This window comes from Papio anubis, chromosome 18, assembly GCF_008728515.1.
Source record: "Papio anubis isolate 15944 chromosome 18, Panubis1.0, whole genome shotgun sequence".
Lineage (NCBI taxonomy): Eukaryota > Metazoa > Chordata > Mammalia > Primates > Cercopithecidae > Papio > Papio anubis.
Window position 1 is genome coordinate 46,588,124 of NC_044993.1, and position 23,366 is coordinate 46,611,489.

The 23,366-nt window shown below is 55.3% G+C and overlaps 3 protein-coding genes across 8 annotated transcripts; 2 read left to right on the forward strand and 1 right to left on the reverse strand.

Moving 5' to 3' along the window:
• The first annotated feature begins 215 nt into the window (after positions 1-215).
• LOC116271248 lies at positions 216-1,239 on the forward strand. Its single transcript, XM_031657983.1, has 2 exons — positions 216-459; positions 595-1,239. The coding sequence occupies exons 1-2, from the start codon at positions 216-218 to the stop codon at positions 1,224-1,226; spliced, it is 876 nt and encodes a 291-aa protein (XP_031513843.1). The 3' UTR covers positions 1,227-1,239.
• Positions 240-19,427, forward strand: TAOK2 (TAO kinase 2). Of its 4 annotated transcripts, none has more exons than XM_031658326.1 (19): positions 240-1,239; positions 4,339-4,505; positions 4,691-4,762; positions 4,853-4,954; positions 5,398-5,443; positions 5,573-5,669; positions 5,794-5,907; positions 6,015-6,106; positions 8,588-8,681; positions 8,785-8,866; positions 9,659-9,826; positions 9,997-10,257; positions 10,428-10,589; positions 12,451-12,816; positions 12,896-13,099; positions 13,422-13,661; positions 16,763-16,975; positions 17,954-18,136; positions 18,217-19,427. In XM_031658326.1, the coding sequence occupies exons 2-19, from the start codon at positions 4,374-4,376 to the stop codon at positions 18,736-18,738; spliced, it is 3,150 nt and encodes a 1,049-aa protein (XP_031514186.1). In that variant the 5' UTR covers positions 240-1,239; positions 4,339-4,373; the 3' UTR covers positions 18,739-19,427. The 4 variants fall into 4 exon arrangements, with proteins under 4 accessions (XP_031514186.1, XP_031514189.1, XP_031514188.1 ...); XM_031658329.1 differs by lacking the exon at positions 18,217-19,427 and adding an exon at positions 17,713-17,817 and having other exon boundaries at positions 17,954-18,070; XM_031658328.1 differs by lacking the exons at positions 17,954-18,136; positions 18,217-19,427 and adding an exon at positions 17,713-17,945.
• A 720-nt stretch (positions 19,428-20,147) lies between these two features.
• Positions 20,148-23,247, reverse strand: HIRIP3 (HIRA interacting protein 3). Of its 3 annotated transcripts, XM_003918714.3 has the most exons (7): positions 22,695-23,219; positions 22,497-22,617; positions 22,257-22,371; positions 21,063-21,997; positions 20,795-20,963; positions 20,617-20,715; positions 20,148-20,528 (listed from the first exon to the last, which is right to left on the reverse strand). In XM_003918714.3, the coding sequence occupies exons 1-7, from the start codon at positions 23,036-23,038 to the stop codon at positions 20,365-20,367; spliced, it is 1,947 nt and encodes a 648-aa protein (XP_003918763.2). In that variant the 5' UTR covers positions 23,039-23,219; the 3' UTR covers positions 20,148-20,364. The 3 variants fall into 3 exon arrangements, with proteins under 3 accessions (XP_003918763.2, XP_021788974.1, XP_009197140.3); XM_021933282.1 differs by lacking the exon at positions 21,063-21,997 and having other exon boundaries at positions 22,695-23,247; XM_009198876.4 differs by lacking the exon at positions 20,617-20,715 and having other exon boundaries at positions 22,695-23,210.
• Positions 23,248-23,366: the final 119 nt, after the last annotated feature.

Here is a 23,366-nt window from a genome sequence, read left to right on the forward strand (position 1 = left end):
CTCGCACTTGGGGGCCCTCGTCCAGGCTAGATGGTTGCTAACCTCGGAGCAGTCTATTTTCCCGCTTTTTCCGCGCCCAGCAGCATCTTCCCTTGCCCCTCCCAACTTCCACCCTGCGCGCAGGCGCAGATCGCCGCTGCTGTCCGTCCACCCGCGCCCCCTCAAAGCTTCCCCTAGCAACAACCTCGGGCTGAGAGCAAAGGCGGGGCGAACGCATGCGCTGCAGCTCTGTCCACCGCCAGTCGTGGGACAGAGTGCCGGGCTCCTCCCCTTGCAAGCCTAGCCCTTCTCCCCGCCTCCTCCGGCCCGGGGTCCGCGTGGCGGGGCGCGCGCGCACTGGGGCTCGGCGGCTGCTGGTCTCCCAGGCCGCGGCAGTGAGAGGAGAGGGCGGGGCTGAGTCCTTCGCTGCCCCGCCCCCTTTGGCCCGGCGTCCCTACCGCGCCTGCGCGCTCCCGCCCGGTCTCCATCTTGGAATTGGGAGGAAGAGGGAGAGGGAGACCGGGACGAGACCTGGGCTGTGGTGCGGAGAGAGGCTGAGACGGAGAAGAGGAGAGGCAGAGAGGGCGCGGGGACCGTCAGCAGCGCCTTAGCTATAATCTTTCAGCTATTCTCGGAAGAGAGAAGGGAGAGAGAGGAGGCCGGGGCGGGAGTGGGGGCTGTCACCCTCGGACCCCGGCGTGAGAGGGGCCGTGCGGCCGGACGTCCTCGGGGTGGGCCCCCAGTCGGTGGCCGAAGACCTAGGGCTCAGGCTCCTGGGTCCCAAATTTCCAGGCTTTGCCCTTCGCTTCTCAGATACCCGGGTATCAGTTCTCATAGTCCAGATATCCGGGACTCGGGTCCCAATCTCTCTAAACCTGGGTCTCTGTTTCATAGAATTTCAAATATCGGGTTCAGGCCCCTGCGTGCACCAGTATCCGGGGTTCATTCCCCAGGCGTTCAAATATCGGATTCAGTCTCCATCCCGTTCAAATATTCGGGGTTCAGACCCCGCAATCAGAAATCCGGAATTCGGCAGCTGTCGCCCTCGAGGAGGGGGAGGACTGGACCGCGAGGTCAGATTAGGTTGTCACCCCCTCCCCTCCAGGGGAGGCTTCCCGGGCCCGCCCCTCAGGAAGGGCGAAAGCCGAGGAAGAGGTGGCAAGGGGAAAGGTCTCCTTGCCCCTCTCCCTACTTGGCAGAGCCGCTGGAGGACCCCAGGCGGAAGCGGAGGCGCTGGGGCACCATAGTGACCCCTACCAGGTGAGACACGGGGTGCAGGGGCGCGGGTCCCTGTGTCTAGCTCTGAGAAGAAAGGGTGCGCCTTTCTGAGAAGCTGGACTTGGGTAGGCCCTCTCCTCAGGATGGGGAAGCCCAGCTCAGCCAGTGGTCAGCCTCTGGCTAGCCTTGCCTTCTGTTGCCACCCCCTTCCCCTTCCTCTTCCCTTCATTGTGTCTGGTTGGTGGGGGACCTCAGGTGACAGGGTCTCTGATGTCACCGGGGTTCACACCCTAGGGCGCTTCAGCTAATCAGATGGATTTACACTTCAGTCTTCTCGCCTTCACTTTGCCCCTCACAGCCGCCTCTCCTCCCTGATATGCCCCTTTCTCCTACCTATTCTGCGGTGTTGAATCCCATGCCTCTGATTCCCCTGGTGGGTCTGCTTATCTGCTTTTCAGGCCTGGTCTGGTTGGATTTCTTGTCCTTGCAAGGAAGTGTGTGTATATATGTGTGTGTGTGTGTGTATGCTTGTGTGTGTGCTTGGAGGTGCCTGGCAATGTTTTCCCCCAGCTGCAGTTCCCTTCCAATCTCTTGCTCTGTTGGTATCAATAATCTCATCTATTTGTCAAACGATCTTTTACAAAGTGCTTTGACAGCCATTCTCTCATGTGACATCCCCGCATTCACCGTGTGGCGGCCTCTTTTATTGGCATCTTCCCATTTTACAGTTGAGAACATTGAGGCCCAGAGAGGTTGCCCAAGGTCACACAGTGGCAAAACCAGAATTTGAACTCAAGTCCTCAATCACATCTTTCCCTGATGCATGCCTGTCTCTTGCCATCTCTTTTCCTCTGAGTTTGGGCTCGGCCAGGGGTCCCCAGGAGACCAGGCTGGGATGGGGTTTAAGAATGGGGGTGAGATGAGCTTCCTTTCCAGGAGGGCTCTACTCAGAAGCTTTTCCTGATGGGAGACTCTGGTTTTTGCCACTGCCTCATGGACTTTTCATCCACTGTGACCTTCATCTTTACCCTGATCCCAGGGTTTGGCCTGGATTCCTGAGAGGGCTGGCTCCTGACAAATGGTAGCACTACTGGCATCTTTTAACTGTTCAAGCCAAGCTGTTGGGGTAGAATGATCCCCCAAAGGATTAAAGCTTTGTGGGGACCTTGGAGGCAGGAAAGGAAAAATCCATATGCTGAGTGTCTGCATGGTGTTCCTAAGTATGAGATCTCATTAAAATCTTACAATAGCTCCATGCTGTAATCCATTTCACTGAAGAGAAGACCAAGAACTAGAAGGAACTTATTCAAAGCCCTGTTGCTGTACATTGCAGATGGGATGTACTGGTAGCATAGCTTAGGAACAGATAGATACGGGTTTCCTCATCTGTAGAATGGAGGTAACGTTGTCCATTTTGGAAGGTGGTTATGATTTAGCACTGACCTTTGTTATTGTTCAAGTGTTTGTTGTTATTATGGGGAAGGGGACCTGCATGATGTTTTGCCAGTGGGTGGCACCCCTTCCATGTGGCCTTGGGTCCTAGGTTAGCATTCTGGGGCCCTGTATTGGTAAAGAGGTCAGGAAGATTCCTTTGGCAAGTTGAGAGCACCTGCCTTTGTGTGTGGGTGTGTGGTGCTGGTGAGGGGTGCTTGGCACTATTGCTGGCAGAAGAGAGAAAAGGGCCTTACTTTGAGCAACCTGGGAGCTGCTGAGGGCTGAGCAGAGAGCAATCAATCAGTCTCCCAGGCTATTCTGAGCCCTCTGCACCCTGGGGGCCCACTGGAGAGTCAGGCTCCCTCCTTGCCCTCCAGCTTCCAGTTGGACTGAGGAGACAAAATTAACGACACAACAGGAAACAATGCATGACAGAATAAATTACATGCTAAAATTGTTAGGCGCTTTTAAGTAGCTAGAACTCTGCTCCAGGAGTCCAGCTCTGCTGAAGGCCCCTTTGTGCCCAAATTCTGACAAATGCTTAGGCTGGATGGAGCCTGTTTGGAATCTCCTTGAGGGTTTTGGTTCTGGTATCCTGCAGGAACTTTCTCTGGGTGTTTGGCTGGGTGCCCTAGGCACTCTTCCCAATGGCTGGAGTGGTCAGGACAGGCTTCCTGCAAGAGGGGAGCTGAACTTGGAGTGACAAGTGAGAGAGTAATGGGCAGGCCTAACCAGGGAGCAGAAGGTTCTGTTTTCTGACCTTGGAGAAGTCCTTTTTCTTTGTGCCTCAGTGATCTCTCCTAGGAAATGGTGATCATGATTCTGCCCTGTCTGTTTTGAAGGGCTCTGAAATCATAATGATGGAGGACCAGCTTTGGACAAGGCACTTAACCTTGCTGTGCCTGTTTCTTTATCTGTAATATAGGGGAAATCATAATACTTGCTTCATAAGGTTGTGGTGAGGACTGAATAAGAGATAAGGTGCATGTAAGGTGCTCAATAAATGTTATTTGTACCCTGCAAATGTCCTGTACCTCTGTGTGATGCTTATGCAATTGGACAGGACAAGTAAGGTGGCCCAGACCACAGAGAGGCCCTCACAGCCAGATGCCATTTATATCCCTATTCTTCCCATTCTAGATCTCCCCCTGCCCTTTTTGAGAGTGACTCTGCGGGCCCCTCTGGGTCCGTACCCACTTCTAACAATGGACGGATTTCCACCGCCTCCGGCCTGGCCATTTCCTGTTCTCTTCCAGGGTGTGAGAGGTTGAGGGAGGAGGGGGCTTCAGCGCCAAGGGGAACAGAAAGGTGCCTGGAAACAGTTGGGGTATGGGACTTATGGGACAGGACACTTGGGGCTCTGGAGTGCTGCCTGGGAGGCAGAATGTTTTATCCTTGAGGGCAGATACAGGGGCTATAGGGAAATGAGAACTTGTTGAGTGCTGAAGGGGGTGGTGAGGATGCTTAGCTTCCCAGAATCTTCCTAGCAGTTTTAGGGACTCCAGGGACCCAGCCCGCGTGATCTGGTTGCCAGGGCAACTTCATTTTTTGGAGCTTTGATGTCGTTCCTAATCTCCCCCTCCCCTTCCTCAGCAGTGCCTCCCCCTCATCAGGGAATGAGGGGAGGAGATGGCAGAAACTTGATGGGTCCCTTCCTCTCCCTGAAGGCTCAGTCCTTGCTCTAAGGGTCCCATTTCCATTCCCCAGGCCAGGCCCCACTCTCAGGGCCCCCAGGGGCCACCATGCCAGCTGGGGGCCGGGCCGGGAGCCTGAAGGACCCAGATGTGGCTGAGCTCTTCTTCAAAGATGACCCAGAAAAGCTCTTCTCTGACCTCCGGGAAATTGGCCATGGCAGCTTTGGAGCCGTATACTTTGTGAGTTGGGTCCTGGGACGGTGTAATAGGGATTGGGGACTCTTCCTACCCCTGTGGACCTCCCAACAGCCCTTGCACACTACTCCATCACACTGGTCTTTCCTGCCTTCTCCTGCTGGGCCAGCAAGTCTTCCCATGCCTGGCTCTCACTGGGGCCTTCAACACCTTCTGGTCTGGTCCTCTAGGCCCGGGATGTCCGGAATAGTGAGGTGGTGGCCATCAAGAAGATGTCCTACAGTGGGAAGCAATCCAATGAGGTAGGCCAGGTGCAATACAGCCAGGCTGGGGACAGGGGACCCCTGTCTCAAGGTGCAGGCTGGTAACCTCTGCCTACCCTGACCCCCTAGAAATGGCAAGACATCATCAAGGAGGTGCGGTTTTTACAGAAGCTTCGGCATCCCAACACCATTCAGTACCGGGGCTGTTACCTGAGGGAGCACACTGCTTGGGTAAGCTGGTGCCAGACTCTGGCCTGATCTTTACCCCTATTCACGCCCGTCCTTATCCTGGTCCAGTGTCTTAGGTGGGCCCTGTTCATGGTGCTGTTGTGGGATCTTGGAAAGGAGGAAGTCTCTTGACTGCTTTAGTCCTCAGACCTACCCACTGAGCAGAAGCCTGGCTCAGAGTGACATAGGCTGTTAGCAGGTGGGACAGGTCACTGTGGGTTGGAGGAGGCGGAGATTGAATGGGAGTTTGAAGGGATTCAGATGGGCAGTGGTGAATGTCTTGGGCCCGGACTCCGAAACTCTCCCACCACCCCCTCATTGTCTCCAGTTGCCCTTCCTCCCTGTTATCACCCCGGGGACATAGCTTGAGTGCAGGACACTCAAGGAAGCTCTGTTTTGAGTCCCTGCCAGGAGACTCTGATCTCTGACCCTTGTCTCTTCCTTAGCTGGTGATGGAGTATTGCCTGGGCTCAGCTTCTGACCTTCTAGAAGGTAAGTGACTCGTGGGCCAATAAGTGGAGAAGGGAGAAGAGCAGGGGAGTCATAGGGAAGGCTTAAGGGGAACTTATTCCAGTCCCACCCTTGCGCTCCCTCGGGTTGATGTTCTTCCTCACTCTCCAGTGCACAAGAAACCCCTTCAGGAGGTAGAGATCGCAGCCGTGACCCACGGGGCGCTTCAGGGCCTGGCATATCTGCACTCCCACAACATGATCCATAGGTACAAGCAGCACCGGCAATGCCTGGGAGGGGAGTGCTATCTGCACCACCTGTCACTTAACTGGGCTTCCCCTGCCTGGCTTTCCTGAAACACATGTCTCATCCCTGTACTTTGCCTCTGGCAGGGATGTGAAGGCTGGAAACATCCTGCTGTCAGAGCCAGGGTTAGTGAAGCTGGGGGACTTTGGTTCTGCGTCCATCATGGCACCTGCCAACTCCTTTGTGGGCACCCCATACTGGTGAGTGAGTGAGTGGTGGTGAGTGGAGAGAGCTCCCAGGATGTTGGGAGTACGAGTGTCAGGGTCTCGGCGGGTGATTTTCCTCTCTTTCCTGACCATTCTCCCAGGATGGCACCCGAGGTGATCCTGGCCATGGATGAGGGGCAGTACGATGGCAAAGTGGATGTCTGGTCCTTGGGGATAACCTGCATCGAGCTGGGTAAGAACATCCTCTCTGTTCCCTCATCTTCTTTTCCATTCTCTTCTGTTGCTTCCCAGACTACCCCATTCTCCTAGGGATAGGATCCCAGGCCTCCAAGTTCCTGTCCGTTGTGACCCTACCCTGGAGCCCCAATACAGGCAGCTGGCAAATTCTGCCAGCCCTTAGGCCTAGAGATTTTGTAGCATTCATCTCTTCCTGTCCACTATCCTGGTTCTAAATCTTTTCTTAGTGCCCATCATGTGTGGTGCCATGGACTGTGATTCTGGAGGGATAGCAGTGAATGAGTATCCTGCCCTCGTGGAACTTACATTTGATTTAGGGAAACCAGGCAGGCATGTTTTCTTTCAATGTGATGAATGCTGTGTGGAGAAGTTACAGGAGCAGTTCAAATGTAAAACAAGGGACTTGACCTAGTTTAAGGGCTGAAGAAGAATGTTGAAGCCCTTGTAGCAGAATGTTGAAGCCAATCCACAAGATAAATAATAGCTGTTTGCAGAATGCAGGGAGAGCTTTCCAGGCAGAGAGAACAGCATGTGAGAGGCCTAGAGGTAAGAGCAGGCCTGGGGAACTGGGACTAGCTTCAGTTATTTGGAACCTAGCATGTAATGCAGAGAATAAGGCCAGAGGGATAAGGCCAGAGAGTTAGGCCCAAGTGAGTTCCTAAGGCCTTGAGGCCATGCCAATGTTCTCATCTCTGTCAGCCAGCACTATTGAAACAATTCTTTAATGGGGTAGGTAACCTTTATAAAGCTTTCAACATAATGTCAGGCACAAAATAGTTGCCTAAGAAAGAGTTGCTGTTAGTTTCTCTTATCAACAACCTCCTGCAATGATCTCTCCAGTCTCTTCTCCCTTCCAGTGTGTCTTAAGTACTAATGCCGGAGAGGTCTACATAAGCTCAGTGCTGTCATTTCACTCCCTGTTTGGAGCCATGATTGGCCCCCTGTTGCCTTCAAGACTGAAACCATCCCCATCCTTCCTCACACCAACCTAGAGGCTTTGTTTCCTAAAGGCTGGCCCTCTCCTTCATGGGCTCCACGCTCTGAGTGTGTCATGAACTTTTCCACTTCCTTGCCTTGGTTCGTGTTGGGTCCTCTGCCCGAAGTCAGAGATTTGGACAAGCCCTTTTCCTCCATCTTCACAGTCTCCATTTACCATTTGATGCCAGGCCCAGATAGTTGATGAAAAATGTAAGAAACAGACCCAAGTATAAGAAAAAACTAGATCTGTCCATTTTATTTCTAGTTTTTGGAAGAGATGTGAATACTAAGAAATATTACTTTACTATTGAAAAGAAAATCAAGTCTGATTATAAATGTCAACTCATACTAAGTCAATATCAGGGAAGCAATGTGGAAGAGGCTGTGGCAAACTGGAGATTGCTGTTTCCATAGAAAGGGCAGCTAATGTTATCTTCAGACCATTGTTATGCAGTAATGTAGACTCCATTTCAACAGATCTAATTCTTAAGGAGAAACTGGAAATTTATATTATTATTTGATTGTTACTATTGGCAGTTAATTTTAAAAATCACCGTTTAGGCCAAAACAACATGACATTTGTCTGGGCTACAAGGGACTCTTAGGGACTCGTAGCTTGCACTTTCCTTTCTAATCTCGGCTTTTTACAAAGCCCTTCTCTGAATTCCCTGAAGATACACTAGCTTGAAGGCCCACTGCATACTCTCAACTTCCCAGCCACTTCCCTGTTTCCCTCTTATACCAGTTAATACTTTGATGTTATTTTTTCAGTCCTATTTAATCTTCTTTTTTAGACTGAAAGTTCCTTGAGGGCAGGGCCTAATTCTTGTTTTTATCTTCCCCATAGCAATCATCAAGTTATCTGCTCGCTTTGGCACCTAAGAAGTATTAGTTAGGGGCCGGGCGTGGTGGCTCAAGCCTGTAATCCCAGCACTTTGGGAGGCCGAGGCGGGTGGATCACAAGGTCAGGAGATCGAGACTATCCCTGGCTAACATGGTGAAACCCCGTCTCTACTAAAAATACAAAAAACTAGCCGGGCGCGGTAGCGGGCGCCTGTAGTCCCAGCTACTTGGGAGGCTGAGGCGGGAGAATGGCGTGAACCCGGGGGGCGGAGCTTGCAGTGAGCCGAGATCTGGCCACTGCGCTCCAGCCTGGGAGACACAGCAAGACTCCGTCTCAAAAAAAAAAAAAAAAAAAAAAAAGAAGAAGTATTAGTTAGGGTGATAACTGAATGGCTGTCCTTCTGCCTTCATTACTGCTTTGGTGGATGTTATTTTCTTTGACCCCTATTCCACCTGTGTGCAGTGGAGAGGATGGGTGTTGTATTTTACAGAGGAAGGAATTAATTGACATGCAACAGGATGATGGGAACTTTTCAAGGTCATGTGGCAAGGAAATCAAGGAACTGGGGTTTGAACCCAAGTCGTCTCAGTTCCATTCCATTGTCCTCTACCCCCTGCCACCTCTCACCTTCTTTCCTTTCACCCTTTTCTGTAGCGGAACGGAAACCACCGCTGTTTAACATGAATGCGATGAGTGCCTTATACCACATTGCACAGAACGAATCCCCCGTGCTCCAGTCAGGACACTGGTGAGGACTGAAATTCCGAATCTGGGCCCAGGGGTTAGGCCATGGGGTACAGATGCCTGACTCATGCCTTCCCCACCCCTCTCCCACCCCCTGTGACTTTCAGGTCTGAGTACTTCCGGAATTTTGTCGACTCTTGTCTTCAGAAAATCCCTCAAGACAGACCAACCTCAGAGGTCCTCCTGAAGGTGAGGGCCTGCTGGCCTAGCATTCTCTTGGAACTGTAGCTTGTTAAAGCCACAAGAACCCCTAGGGAAATTAGTGGTTCCTAGTTCCTCCTCCACCAAGAGCTTCGTTGATGAATTCCCACCCCATCCTCATTGCCCAGTGGACTCTGTGTTTTACGAGATTTTGTCTACCAGACTGCCTTAATTTATTAAGTAATAATCTGTTTTCCCATCTTTTATTAATCAAAGATTTATATAATTGCCAGCCAGAGCTTCTGGTCAGCGTGCGATAACCAGGGTTGCCCCACTGATCTGATGTAATGCAAGCCAAAAGCCTGTGTAGCCTTATCATGGGTAAATGTATGATTTCCCTTAGGTGTTTTTTGAATTATCAAAAATAGAGGGGCCCCATTCCCTTCACAGATCCATAGGGACCTGAGGAGCCTTAGTTGGAAACTTCAGATTATGTAGTTGGATCTACTTGTTTTATAATTGTAGGATACTGTATGAAGCCCAGAGGGGCCTCATGACATGTCCAAGGTCACATAGCCCTTTAGTAGAGGAGCTGGACAAGAATCCAGATCTCCTGACTGTTCCTACCTGTCAGCCATGCTTAGAGGAAGAAGAGTCTGGGGAGTAGGTACTGGGTGGTACAGAAAATTATTGTGGGAGAAGGGCTTGGGACAAGGCCAGCATCAACCCATGGTGGGCGTGGGCCCCAGAAGAGTGCCTCAGGCTGGAGGGAATGCCAAGGGCTGTGGGTTGTAGGGGGAAGGGGAGTTGGCAGCAGGCCTCAGTGTCCTCTTCCCCCAGCACCGCTTTGTGCTCCGGGAGCGGCCACCCACAGTCATTATGGACCTGATCCAGAGGACCAAGGATGCCGTGCGGGAGCTGGACAACCTGCAGTACCGCAAGATGAAGAAGATCCTATTCCAAGAGGCACCCAACGGCCCTGGTGCTGAGGCCCCAGAAGAGGAAGAGGTGACCCAGCTTGCCCTGACACCCCTCTTTATGCCCCATGTGTGCCTACCCCCTGCAGCTGCTTGGCCCCTTCCCCAGCCCTACTCACACCACCATCTCCCCATGCTACCTCCATGCATATGCCCCAGGGCTTCCCCTTCCCTGCCCAGCAGCCTATGCCCTATTTGCAGGAGGCTGAGCCCTACATGCACCGGGCCGGGACTCTGACCAGTCTCGAGAGTAGCCACTCAGTGCCCAGCATGTCCATCAGCGCCTCCAGCCAGAGCAGCTCCGTCAACAGCCTAGCAGATGCCTCAGACAACGAGGAAGAGGAGGAGGAGGAGGAGGAAGAGGAGGAGGAGGAGGAAGGCCCCGAAGCCCGGGAGATGGCCATGATGCAGGAGGGGGAGCACACGGTCACCTCTCACAGCTCCATTATTCACCGGCTGCCGGTACACAGCTCACCCTTGGGGGGCCCGAGCCACCTGCTCTAGAACCGCCTGGGTTCTCGCCCTCGCTCCCTAAGCACAGCACTCCTCTGAGTCTGAGTGGCTCTCCTCAGGTCACTCTCTTTGGACCCAGAGGCCTCTGAGCCTTGGGTGTTCCTTCTGTCTCCCTCTAGGGCTCTGACAATCTGTATGATGACCCCTACCAGCCAGAGATAACCCCCAGCCCTCTCCAGCCGCCTGCAGCCCCAGCTCCCACCTCCACCACCTCTTCCGCCCGCCGCCGGGCCTACTGCCGAAACCGGGACCACTTTGCCACCATCCGAACTGCCTCCCTGGTGAGTGTAGCCATCCTCGCTCATCCTGCTTGCTGTCTTTTAAGTCTTTTTAAGTCTAGAAATGATTTCCTCCCTGTGGCATGGTATCGAGTCCGAATTCTACCCTCATTTTCTGTTGCTGGCTCCTGCCTGCTCCCCTTAACCCTCCAGCTTCCCTCCTCTTCCCAGTGGACTGTTTTGGTCACATGGCCCAATCTGGGTGTTTCTAGCTTGGCAAACTCTTACTCCATTTTCGTGGCCTGACCTAACTGACATCTCCTGGGTTGCCTGCCCAGGCTCCTCTGGCAAGTCAGGTGCTTCACAGTTGTGTGCTGGGGGAGCCCAGTACGGGGGGAGCCTGTGCCTGTGGAGCCCTGTGCCGGGGGTGTCCAGTGCCGGGGGTGTCCTATGCTTGGGTGGTCCTGAACAGCATCATGATAGGTTTGCCAGATTCTGTGCCCCAGAGGGCAGGGATGGTGTTCAGGTGTCTGTCTCATGCCAGAAGTTAACTCTCAGGCTTACACACAGGCCTATGTTAACCCTCCCAGCTCCCCTGGGAGGGGGAGGGTAGGATCCCATTGGAGAAATGAGGCACCTGTGGCTCAGAGGGGCCACTTGCCCCAGTGCCTTTGGTGGCTCTCCACTCCTATAAGCAGGCCCTTAGTCCTCTCCTAAAATCAACTCATGGCAATCTTTTTCTCAGTTCACAGGTTAGGCTTATCATAAAACATAGCTTTTCGGCTGGGCGCGGTGGCTCAAGCCTGTAATCCCAGCACTTTGGGAGGCCGAGATGGGCGGATCATGAGGTCAGGAGATCGAGACCATCCTGGCTAACACGGTGAAACCCCGTCTCTACTAAAAAATACAAAAAAAAAAAAAAAACTAGCCGGGCAAGGTGGCAGGCGCCTGTAGTCCCAGCTACTCGGGAGGCTGAGGCAGGAGAATGGCGTAAACCCGGGAGGCGGAGCTTGCAGTGAGCTGAGATCCGGCCACTGCACTCCAGCCTGGGCGACAGAGCGAGACTCCGTCTCAAAAAAAACACAAAAAAAAACAAAAAAAAAAACATAGCTTTTCATCCATGTTTTTAATAAGCCTTTAGATCATATTCCTGCTCAGCTGCATTTGAGTGTCAGCAATCCCCTTAGAGGCCACTGATTCAGTCTAGTATGTTCTTATGGCCTCTGCTTGGGGCTGGTTGTGTTCCAACAACTCCAGATCCCATGGTGTTTTGCGGTACTGTGCAGAGAGGTCTTGACTGCCAGGGGCTTGGCTGCCAGGACTAGTTTAAGAGCCACACATAGAGTCAATTGAGATTGAGACCTGAGATCAGACTTTGGATGAAGGTGTCCAAGCCCAGTGTTCTTGTTATTCCAGCATCTTGTGGCCCCGATCCCAGCTTAATACCTGGGGAGTGATAGGCCCACCATGTTTGCTAAAAGGGAAGGAAGCCAACACTTATTAGATAGAGTCTGAACTTACCCCACAGCCCCTATGAGGAGGTATTATTTCCCCGTTTAACAGATGAGGGAACTGGTGCTTTGAGAAGTTAACTTGAGATCACATGATTGGTCAGTGGCAAAGCTGGGATTTGATCCTAGGTCTGTCTGACTCACTCTTTCAAATTAGTATGGATTGTTCCTACTTTTGTGCCAGGCCCTGTGCTTGCCACCTTTTATCATTCCGTCACACCAACTTGTGAAGTAGATAATACTACCATTATCCAGTTGAGGAAACAGGCTAGAGAGGCTGTGTGTGAGGAAAGTGCTAAATGAGAATGAAACTTATGAGTTGAAAACCCATGTTCTTCCCCATGGAAGACCCTTTGTGTTAATTAACTAGGGGCCAGGCTGAGCCCCAGCTCTCACCCTCTCTCCTGCCCCAGGTTAGCCGTCAGATCCAGGAGCATGAGCAGGACTCTGCACTGCGGGAGCAGCTGAGTGGTTATAAGCGGATGCGACGACAGCACCAGAAGCAGCTTTTGGCCCTGGAGTCGCGTCTGAGGGGTGAACGGGAGGAGCACAGTGCACGGCTGCAGCGGGAGCTTGAGGCGCAGCGGGCTGGCTTTGGGGCGGAGGCAGAAAAGCTGGCCCGGCGGCACCAGGCCATCGGTGAGAAGGAGGCGCGAGCTGCCCAGGCCGAGGAGCGGAAGTTCCAGCAGCACATCCTTGGTCAACAGAAGAAGGAGCTGGCTGCTCTGCTGGAGGCGCAGAAGCGGACCTACAAACTTCGCAAGGAACAGCTGAAGGAGGTGAGCTAGGGCTGCTCGGGGGTGGGACCAATGGCAGGCCAGGTGGGCCCTGACCCTGCTCCCCTCTGCCCTCGCCCAGGAGCTCCAAGAGAACCCCAGCACTCCCAAGCGGGAGAAGGCCGAGTGGCTGCTGCGGCAGAAGGAGCAGCTCCAGCAGTGCCAGGCGGAGGAGGAGGCAGGGCTGCTGCGGCGGCAGCGCCAGTACTTTGAGCTGCAGTGTCGCCAGTACAAGCGCAAGATGTTGCTGGCTCGGCACAGCCTGGACCAGGACCTGCTGCGGGAGGTAGGCATCCCAGCCTCCTTTCTCCTCCCACTCACTCATGGATCCCAGGGACCCACCCTTTTCCATTGGCCTCATTCTTGTCTTCTTTCCCCTTGGCCCTTGAGTGTTACAGTTCATCTTTACTTCAGTGCCCCTTTTACTTCTCATCCCCAACAGATCCTGCCTGAATTTCCTTAGGCCTCTCTGTTCCCAAGACAGGCAGGAGCTTGCCTCCCCTACACCCTCATCTCCTGCCATCCCCAGCTCCCTCTGCCAAGGAGCCCTGGCCCCTCACTTTGTTGATACTGACCAGGCCCCGGGCCCTGCATTTCTTCTGCCTCAGGACCTGAACAAGAAGCAGACCCAGAAAGACTTGGAGTGTGCACTGCTGCTTCGGCAGCACGAGGCCACGCGGGAGCTGGAGCTGCGGCAGCTCCAGGCTGTGCAGCGCACGCGGGCTGAGCTCACCCGCCTGCAGCACCAGACGGAGCTGGGCAACCAGCTGGAGTACAACAAGCGGCGTGAGCAAGAGTTGCGGCAGAAGCACGCGGCCCAGGTTCGCCAGCAGCCCAAGAGCCTCAAAGTACGTGCAGGCCAGCGCCCCCCGGGCCTCCCACTTCCCATTCCTGGGGCTCTGGACCCACCTAGCACAGGCACCCCTATAGAAGAGCAGCCCTGCTCACCTGGCCAGGAGGCAGTCCTGTACCAAAGAATGCTGGGCAAGGAGGAGGAAGCAGTTGGAGAGAGAAGGATTCTGGGAAAGGAAGGGGCCACTTTGGAGCCCAAGCAGCAGAGGATTCTTGGGGAAGAATCAGGAGCCTCTAGTCCCAGTCCACAAAAACATGGGAGCCTGGTTGATGAGGAAGTTTGGGGTCTGCCTGAGGAGGAGATAGAGGAGCTTCGAGTGCCCTTCCTTGTACCCCAGGAGAGGAGCATTGTTGGCCAGGAGGAGGCTGGGACGTGGAGCTTGTGGGGGAAGGAGGATGGGAGTCTTCTGGATGAGGAGTTTGAGCTTGGCTGGGTCCAGGGCCCAGCACTGACTCCAGTCCCCGAGGAGGAGGAAGAAGAGGAACAGGGGGCTCCGATTGGGACCCCTAGGGATCCTGGAGATGGTTGTCCTTCCCCCGACATCCCTCCTGAACCCCCTCCAACACAGCTGAGGCCCGGCCCTGCCAGCCAGCTCCCCGGACTCCTGTCCCATGGCCTCCTGGCTGGCCTCTCCTTTGCGGTGGGGTCCTCCTCTGGCCTCCTGCCCCTCCTGCTGCTGCTGCTGCTTCCATTGCTGGCAGCCCAGGGTGGGGGTGGCCTGCAGGCAGCGCTGCTGGCCCTTGAGGTGGGGCTGGTGGGGCTGGGGGCCTCCTACCTGCTCCTTTGTACAGCCCTGCACCTGCCCTCCAGTCTTTTCCTACTCCTGGCCCAGGGTACCGCACTGGGGGCCGTCCTGGGCCTGAGCTGGCGCCGAGGCCTCATGGGTGTTCCCCTGGGCCTTGGAGCTGCCTGGCTCCTAGCTTGGCCAGGCCTGGCTCTACCTCTGGTGGCTATGGCAGCGGGGGGCAGATGGGCGCGGCAGCAGGGCCCCCGGGTGCGCCGGGGCATATCTCGACTCTGGTTGCGGGTTCTATTGCGCCTGTCACCCATGGCCTTCCGGGCCCTGCAGGGCTGTGGGGCTGTGGGGGACCGGGGTCTGTTTGCACTCTACCCCAAAACCAACAAGGATGGCTTCCGCAGCCGCCTGCCCATCCCTGGGCCCCGGCGGCGTAATCCCCGCACCACCCAACACCCATTAGCCTTGTTGGCAAAGGTCTGGGCCCTGTGCAAGGGCTGGAACTGGCGTCTGGCACGGGCCAGCCGGGGTTTAGCATCCCACTTGCCCCCATGGGCCATCCACACACTGGCCAGCTGGGGCCTGCTTCGGGGTGAACGGCCCACCCGAATCCCCCGGCTACTACCACGCAGCCAGCGCCAGCTAGGGCCCCCTGCCTCCCACCAGCCACTGCCAGGGACTCTAGCCGGGCGGAGATCCCGCACCCGCCAGTCCCGGGCCCTGCCTCCCTGGAGGTAGCTGACTACAATCCTTCCAGCCCAAATCTAGAGCATTGAGCACTTTATCTCCCACGACTCAGTGAAGTTTCTCCAGTCCTTAGTCCTTTCTTTTCACCCACCTTCCTCAGTTTGCTCACTCACCCCAGGCCCAGCCCTTCAGACCTATAGACAGGCAGCCTCCTCGGCCGTGGAGTCCAGCAGTCACTCTGTGTTCTCCTGGCGCTCCTCCCCTAAGTTATTGCTGTTCCCTGGCTGTGTGTGCTCATCCTCACCTTCATTGACTCAGACCTGGGGCCAGGGGTGGTGGAGGGTGGGAAGAGTCATGTTTTTTTTTCTCCTCTTTGATTTTGTTTTTCTGTCTCCCTTCCAACCTGTCCCCTTCCCCCCACCAAAAAAAGAAAAAGACAAACACAAATAAAATATCTGAGCGGAACTGTGCCTTTGGCCCAGGCTGCCTCTGTCTGCTTTGTCCTGCCGCCTAGCCTCCCCGGTATGCCCCCAGGCTGACCCTCGGCCCGGCTCCATGACCTCTTCACCCCATCTCCGTTATCTCAGCCCCTCTCACTACTCAGCCTCATGCTCTCTGCCTTCATAGCTTCATTGCACCATGACCACCACCGGCTCTGGGGTCTGGGCCCCTGTAGAACTTCACCGAACTTGTTGGTCCCTCAGAGCCCCTGTTTGCGGGTTCCTTCCATAGGTCTTAGTTTCCAGGCCCTTGGTCTCCTCATGCCCTGCATTTTCTCCCAACCCGTTCCCTCCATGGTACCCGGCTACAGGGGGCCAAATTGCTCTCCTGCATGAGGCATTACCCTAGTGGGTTGGGGGACGGGGCTGCAGACCCTTCACAGTAGGGGGTGCTGAACTGGGGGCAACCAGGCGGAGTATGAGGGCTGTGGTAGCAGGATTGGGTGTGGGCCTGGAGTGGGAGCTGAGTGTGTGAGGGGCCGGGCTGGAATGTGGATCTGGTCAGGGTGGCAGCTGCTGGCCGGTTGAACTTGTCAGGCCCTTTCTGGCCACCTCCTTTGCCCCTTTCTCCTCTGTGGCCCAAAATGGGGCAGCCCCTTCTTACCCATTTCTCAGCTCGATGCTTCTCCTCCTTCCCTGCCTTCCTCCCTGAGCTGCTGGACCTGGGACTTCCTGTGTCTGTCCTTAGTTGTGTTGATTTTTCTTCACGGGTGTTTTGTGTGACTGGTTCTTCTCGCTTGTTCTTGTGCACGTTCTCATATTTGCTCACGTGCTTCTATCTCTAGGTCACAGTCTCTCCCTCTTTGCCTGGTCAGAGCTTCCAAGATCTCAGTTCCCTGTCCAGTAACTCCGATGTTTTCTCGTGGGTATCCCACCCACCCAACTCCGTGCACGTGCTTTGGAACCTCTTGTCTTCTCTGCATCTCTTGCCCATCGAGACCTTCCTGATCTCTCTCAACATGATCCCACCTCTCCATGTCTGTCTGTATACAGCTCCCCCCACCCCCTCTGTCTAACATGTTTTCTGTTTCTCTCCCTCTCCCTGTCTCTGCTTCTGTCTCCTCTCCTCTTCTCTCTCTTCTCCCCATTTTCCCTGGTTGTTCCTCCTCCTCCTCCTTTTCCTCCTCCTCTTCCCCGCTGCCCCCATCTCCCCTTGATCCGTCCACTGCATAGTCTAAGGAGCTGCAGATCAAGAAGCAGTTCCAGGAGACGTGTAAGATCCAGACTCGGCAGTACAAGGCTCTGCGAGCACACTTGCTGGAGACCACGCCCAAAGCTCAGCACAAGAGCCTCCTTAAGCGGCTCAAGGAAGAGCAGACCCGCAAGCTGGCGATCTTGGCCGAGCAGTATGACCAGTCCATCTCAGAGATGCTCAGCTCACAGGCGGTGAGGCCTGGGGTCCAGGGAGGGAGTGCGCTAGAGGCCGGGCTCTGTACTTCGCTTTAGAGAATTGGACGGTGCAGGGCATGCACAGAGCTAGGGCTTTTGTACTTGGGAAACTCACATACTCTCCCTCTGTTCGTGTTCTCCACAATGATTTATTTCATATTCTCCTCAGTGATTTTATTCTTTCTCTTAGTATTTTCTTAAGGTCTTGACAAAGCCATGTGCCTATTCCCAAGAACCACCAAGGAAAAGAGTGGCTATTATTTTTTCCTGACCCTGAGTTAGTTTAATGGATAAACAGGGTGCAGATTAAAGTGAGTGTGGCCCTCAAGCCCATTTACTCAGACTTCTGGAGGATTTTGAAAGTTGCTGTTCTAAAAAAATGATCACACCTAACACTGGAATGGGCCACTTAAAATGTGCAGAGAGGGTAGAGAGTGGAAACGCCCCACCCAAGGCCGTTCTCTCACCCAGTCCCACCTCTCCCAGGCAACTTGTTAATAATTAACTGTATTTTGTATTTTTTCAGTGCACATTTTGGAAAAATATATGAATTTTAAACACAGATGGAATCATACTTTACATTTACTATTCTCTAACTTCCTTTTTCCACTTAATACTTCTTGGACATCTTCCCCTGTCAGTACTCCTGTCTCATTTTTTTTACAGCGTAGAATTTTCCACAATATGGCTGCACCATAATTTATTTAACCCATCCCTTATTGGTGGACATTTAGGTTGTTTCCAGTATTTTGCTATCACAACGCTTCCGTGAACACCTCGAGCACATGTGCAAGTATACGTGGGGGATAGATTCTGCAGTGTAATTGCTGTGCCACAGGGTATGACCATCTTCCATTCTGATAGATGTTGAGACCGCTGCTTCTTGAAACCTTAGGGCCCAGCCCTACCTGGGGCAGGGGAGGATAGTGGGGGTGGGGGAGGAGATTCCTACAACTGGTTGTTCATCTTCCCCAGCTACGACTTGATGAGACCCAGGAGGCAGAGTTCCAGGCCCTTCGGCAGCAGCTTCAACAGGAGCTGGAGCTGCTCAACGCTTACCAGAGCAAGATCAAGATCCGCACAGAGAGCCAGCATGAGAGGGAACTGCGGGAGCTGGAGCAGAGGGTCGCGCTGCGGCGGGCACTGCTGGAGCAGCGGGTAAGGGGCCCAGCCTCCAGGACTGGGGAGGGAGAGTAGGCTCCCGCCCCTGACTCTAACCTCTGTTCCGGATGCCCCAGGTGGAAGAGGAGCTGCTGGCCCTGCAGACAGGGCGCTCTGAGCGAATCCGGAGTCTGCTTGAGCGGCAGGCCCGTGAGATCGAGGCCTTTGATGCGGAAAGCATGAGGCTGGGCTTCTCCAGCATGGCTCTGGGGGGCATCCCAGCCGAGGCTGCTGCCCAGGGCTATCCTGCTCCACCCCCTGCCCCAGCCTGGCCCTCCCGTCCCGTTCCCCGTTCCGGGGCACACTGGAGTCACGGCCCTCCTCCACCAGGCATGCCCCCTCCAGCCTGGCGTCAGCCGTCTCTGCTGGCTCCCCCAGGCCCCCCAAACTGGCTGGGGCCCCCCACACAGAGTGGGACACCCCGTGGCGGAGCCCTGCTGCTGCTAAGAAACAGCCCCCAGCCCCTGCGGCGGGCAGCCTCAGGGGGCAGTGGCAGTGAGAACGTGGGCCCCCCTGCTGCCGCGGTGCCCGGGCCCCTGAGTCGCAGCACCAGTGTCGCTTCCCACATCCTCAATGGTTCTTCCCACTTCTATTCCTGAAGTGCAGTGGGGAGGAGCAGATAAGCTGGGCAGGGCAGGGGTGGGTGGAGCCTGACACTGGAGGGCACTGAGCTGGAGGCCCCCGCAAGGGTAGAGGACAGGATGTTGGCTCCAGCTCCCCTCACACCTCATCTCATGAGCTTCTTGGGGCCGGCCAGTGGCCCAGGGCTAGCTTGAGGATAGGTGCCTCAAGGCTGCCTGGGAGCCCCGCCTCCCCACCATGGTGCCAGGGTCTCCCTCCGCCACCTGGGAAAGGAGGGAGATGTGCGTGTCAAATATTCATCTAGTCCCCTGGGGGAGGGGAAGGGTGGGTCTAGACATACTATATTCAGAGAACTATACTACCCTCACAGTGGGGCCCTCAGACCTGCCACGGGGCAGAGCAGATCTGGGGCCTGAGGTGGGGAGAATGAGAGGCCACCTTACTGGCAAGCAGGATCAGGATGGGGTCTTGGGGTCAGGATGCCTGGGTCTCCCCATTCCCGTTACTGTCTGACGTCCTGTGCCGTCTTGTCCTTTTTTTTTTTTTTTTTTAATTGGGATCAGGGCTGGGGCGGGGAAACAAGGGAAGGACCTTGGGGAATGGTCTGCTCCTGGGCCTAGGGGCAGTCGTGGGAGCCCCTCTCAGCTGTGGGGCTGGCACAGAGCCCCAGGCAAGCTTTTAATAAACTGTTGGTTATTCTAACAGACCTCAGGATTCACCCTTTCTGTCTTTGGTGTGCGTGAAGGACTTGCTCAGTGGCCAGTGAATAGTACTGGTTGTACTTTTTTTAAAAAGAGAATTTATTGGGCTGTGTATCTAAACATTTCAGTGATTTTAATGACTTAAGGTGTGACCAGATCAGATCTTAAAGGTGGTCTTCAACCCCTTGACCTCTAATTCCTGTTTTCTTTGCTTTGGCTTCAAAGATTCTTAGGTTTGCTTTCCACACAGACCCCAGGCAGCTCCATGCTCACATCTTCCCGCAAGGCTCAGCAGCCAGAGTTCAGTGGAGACCTCATGTGACTGCACAGGCTGGGCCTGTAGCCAGAGGCCTAGAAGGCTGGGACTGGCCCAGGAGGTCAGGGCTTTTCCCCACCCCTTCGAGGCTAACAGCCCCTGGACAAAGTGGCTGTTAGCAGAAGAAGGGGGAAGGCTTAAGCACCGGCTGCCCTTAAGTCATTCTATCCCCCTCCCAAGTGGGCAGGGCAGGCTAAAAGCAGAGGGGCCACTGGGCAGGCTGGCAGCACAGGAGCCACACACCCTTCTCCAGTGGGTCTGGTGGCTGTTGGATGACAGGGTCTGGAGGCAGGGACTTCTTCCAGGAACCCAGGGGAAATTAAAGGGAACCACGCCAGGGGAGGAGGTGGAGGCAGTGACTCCTCAGTTTCCTGGCCCAAAATACAGGAGGTGAGAATGGGGGACCAGATTTGATGAGGTGATTACGAACACTCCTTTATTGAGTCTTAAAAAATAAACACCTTAAATGGAGAGCGTGAAGCTGAGAAGTAGCATCCCAACAGCTTCTGTCCTCGGGAACGGCAGTCTTCTCTGAAGAAAGCTGCTTCTGTTCCACAGACACCGGGCAAGGGGTGCTATGTATGCTTTGTACATGGATCAAGGGTCCTTCCTGAGGGTGGCAGAGCTCAGTTACTCTCGCCATCACTGCTGATGATGCCACGCATATGTGACCAGTCCGGGGGTGCGGGACGGGGCCGCTCTTCGTCTGAGTCCAGGGTCCGACGGTACAGCTCCCCTGGGGGTGCTGCTTCTCCTAAAGGGTTCCAGGCTGTACGTCTGCGTGGCCGGCCTAGGGGAAAGGGGAAATGAGAGATCAGATACCCGAGAATGTCCAACCTCACCTATCTGCTCCCGGGCAGTGAGAGGAAATCCCTTACCCGAGCCACTGATGATGTTCGCAACATCCAAGGAGGCTACCTCAGCTGCCTCCTCCCTCTGCTCTTTCAGGGCCCGACACTTCTCTAGGGAAGGGGTACCTGGGGCAGAAGAAGCTGGTGATCCTCTCCTCCCCAGCAAGGCCCTCTACTGCAGCCCCTAGGGCACGCCGGGCCTCACCTTTCATGCCTAGGGCTTCCAGTTCTGCCCGGAGGATACTTAGGCGCTCCTTGTGTGAGCAACAGGAGCCCAACAGCTTCTTGTAGTTTCGATGGGCACCACAGGCCCGAATGTAGCGCTTTAGCCTCATCACAGCTGGGTGGTCCTCTCCACGGCGACCTGAGCCAGCCTAGCAAGGAAAGACAACAGCTGAAGGCGAAGCCTGCTGGGCCTGAGGCAGGGTCTCCCTCTTCCCTAATGGTGGCCTCCCACCCCGCCTCACCCTCACCTTCCCTCCTTTGGCCTCTGGACTTCCGTCTGAGGAGGAAGAGGAGCTCCGTGTCCTGCCTTTCCTGGAGCTCTTCTTGGAAGAGCGGTTCTTCCTCTCCCCCTGGAGGCCGCCCCCTGCCTCAATGTCACTCACTTCCCTCTCCAAGTCACTCTCCTCACCACTGGTGCTGCGCCGTGTGGCCGTCTTTCTAGAGCCTTTAGCTGTGGGTTCCCCCTTCCCACTGTCTTCCTCATCCTCGCTGCTTCCACTCAACCCCTTCCCATCCTTAAGCTGGGTCCTGTCCTTGCTCCTCTTCTGCACTGGGGGTTCTCCATCTCTCCCACTGTCATCCCCACTGCCTGCTGCCTCTTTCTGCTCTTCCTCGCTGTCTGAGTCTCCCATGAGCCTCTTTGCCTGGCTTTTCGGCTTACAGCTCCTCTCCTCCCTAGCTGACTTTCTCCCGCCATTGCTCCTGGCTCTGGGTTTCCAATCCTCCTTTTCCTCCTCCCCTTCTTTCTCTTCCTCCCCTCTGTGCTCTTTCTTCCCAGCTAGGATCTCCTCCTCCTCTTCATTCAGCTGTTCACTTTCCTTCAGGCTTTTAGTTCCTTTATTTCCCTCCACCTTCTTTGCTGTCCTCTGAACGGGTTCTTCCTCGCTCTCCTCGCTTTCTTCCCTGGCCTGCTTCCTACTGACTGAGGCGTTGCCTGGTGCCTGCTTCTTTGCCACAGGTTTCTTCCTAGTCTTCCCCTTGTCCCCCTTTTCCTCCTCCTCACTGCTCTCCTCTCCCCTCTGTGCGGGCAGGTCCCTCTGCAGTTCCTCATCACTGCTCTCCTCAACTGCCTTCTTTGAGGCTCGCCTTGGATTCTCCTCCTTGGCTGGGCTGACTTCTGCTGCCACCCCATTCTTTGCTGGGGGTCCAAAGTAGTCTGGGCTGGAAGCTTCAGAGCCGGACTCTGGAATATGGAGAGGAGAGAGGGTTGAGACAGGCTCCTCCTGTCCCTTCTCCCTTCACTTTGGATAGGTTGTCTCCAGCCCTGCCCTGACAGCTGGAGGGGCAGCAGGAAACAGCTATCTGTCCTCGCTGTTCCCGGTTCCTGACTCACTGGCCTCGCTCCCTCATTTAACGCCTGGGGACATAAGAGATGCACAGCGAATGCTTCTTGAGTGAACCAACGATGCAGAAGTCCCCCATAGCAGGTAGGAAGCACTAACCCGACTCTGAATTGAAGCGGAACCTTTTTCTCTCCGGGTCGCTACAAGGGGTGGGAGGCCTCTTGCCCTTCTTGGTAAGGTCCAGTTTGTCCTCCCTGGAAGCGGCTTCATCCACCTGTGTGTGCGCCAAGAGGGCGAACTATGCACCAAGGCGGCGTTCACCGCGCCCCGTCAGGCCCCTCCTCCTCGGCAGCAAGCCCCGCCTCCGCCTCCCGCGGCCCAGGCTCCGGCCCGGCACACCTGCATCTTCAGCAGCTCCTCCTCCACCAGCCGCTTCAGTGCCTGCTTCTCCTCTGGCTCCAGGTGGTCGCGGCCCGAGTGAGCCAGGTACCTCCGCCGCACGATGGAATGCGTGAGCGTGCTGCGGGGACAGGGTGTCAGGACGGAGTCCCGTCCCACCCGCGCCCTTTCCAACCCCATCTCCAACTCCCTGGGCACCTGAGGTCCGGGCGGCCTCGGAAGAAGCTACGGGTGAACTCCTGCATCTCCTTCTCCCGCGCCATTTTGCTCAACCCGGGATTGGCGGCTCCCGCCTTTTTTTCTTCTCGGCCTCCGTCAGCGCGTTTGACAGCGGTTCGCGCACGCGCAGTGCTGCGGCACCGTGGGGCTAGGGACCGTTGGCCCTTGGCCGCGGACCGCGTGGGCCGATAACTTTGCCAGACGAAACTTGTTTTCCCTGGGCAGTTGGAGGGTCTCGCGGCTCCTACCCTTTCTTGGAACGAATCATTTTTAAATTTCTCGTTAGAAACCGATTCGGCGCCGGCAACCTTTGGGTGAAACATAATCAGCCCGCGACTCTGCCTTCCTTCGTGGTCACGGGCACCAGCTAGGCCGCTATTATTTCGCAAGGCAGAAGAGAAGAGGTATCCTCGCGAGGAGACGAGGAACCTCGGGGGAAATCCTTTTGTGGCTTCAAGTGTCTAAGCACATTAGAGTCAGGAAAGGCGCCCTCCAGCGTCCGCCATTTTTGTGGCGTCACCGCGTCACTGCTGCGCCATCCCCAGCGCAGCCACTCGCCACCGCGCTCCTTTCCCAGTATTCCCCGGCAGGGCGGCCCGTGCGGTGACGCCACCTGGGCGCCCGGTACGCCGGGAGTTGTAGTCCCGGTGG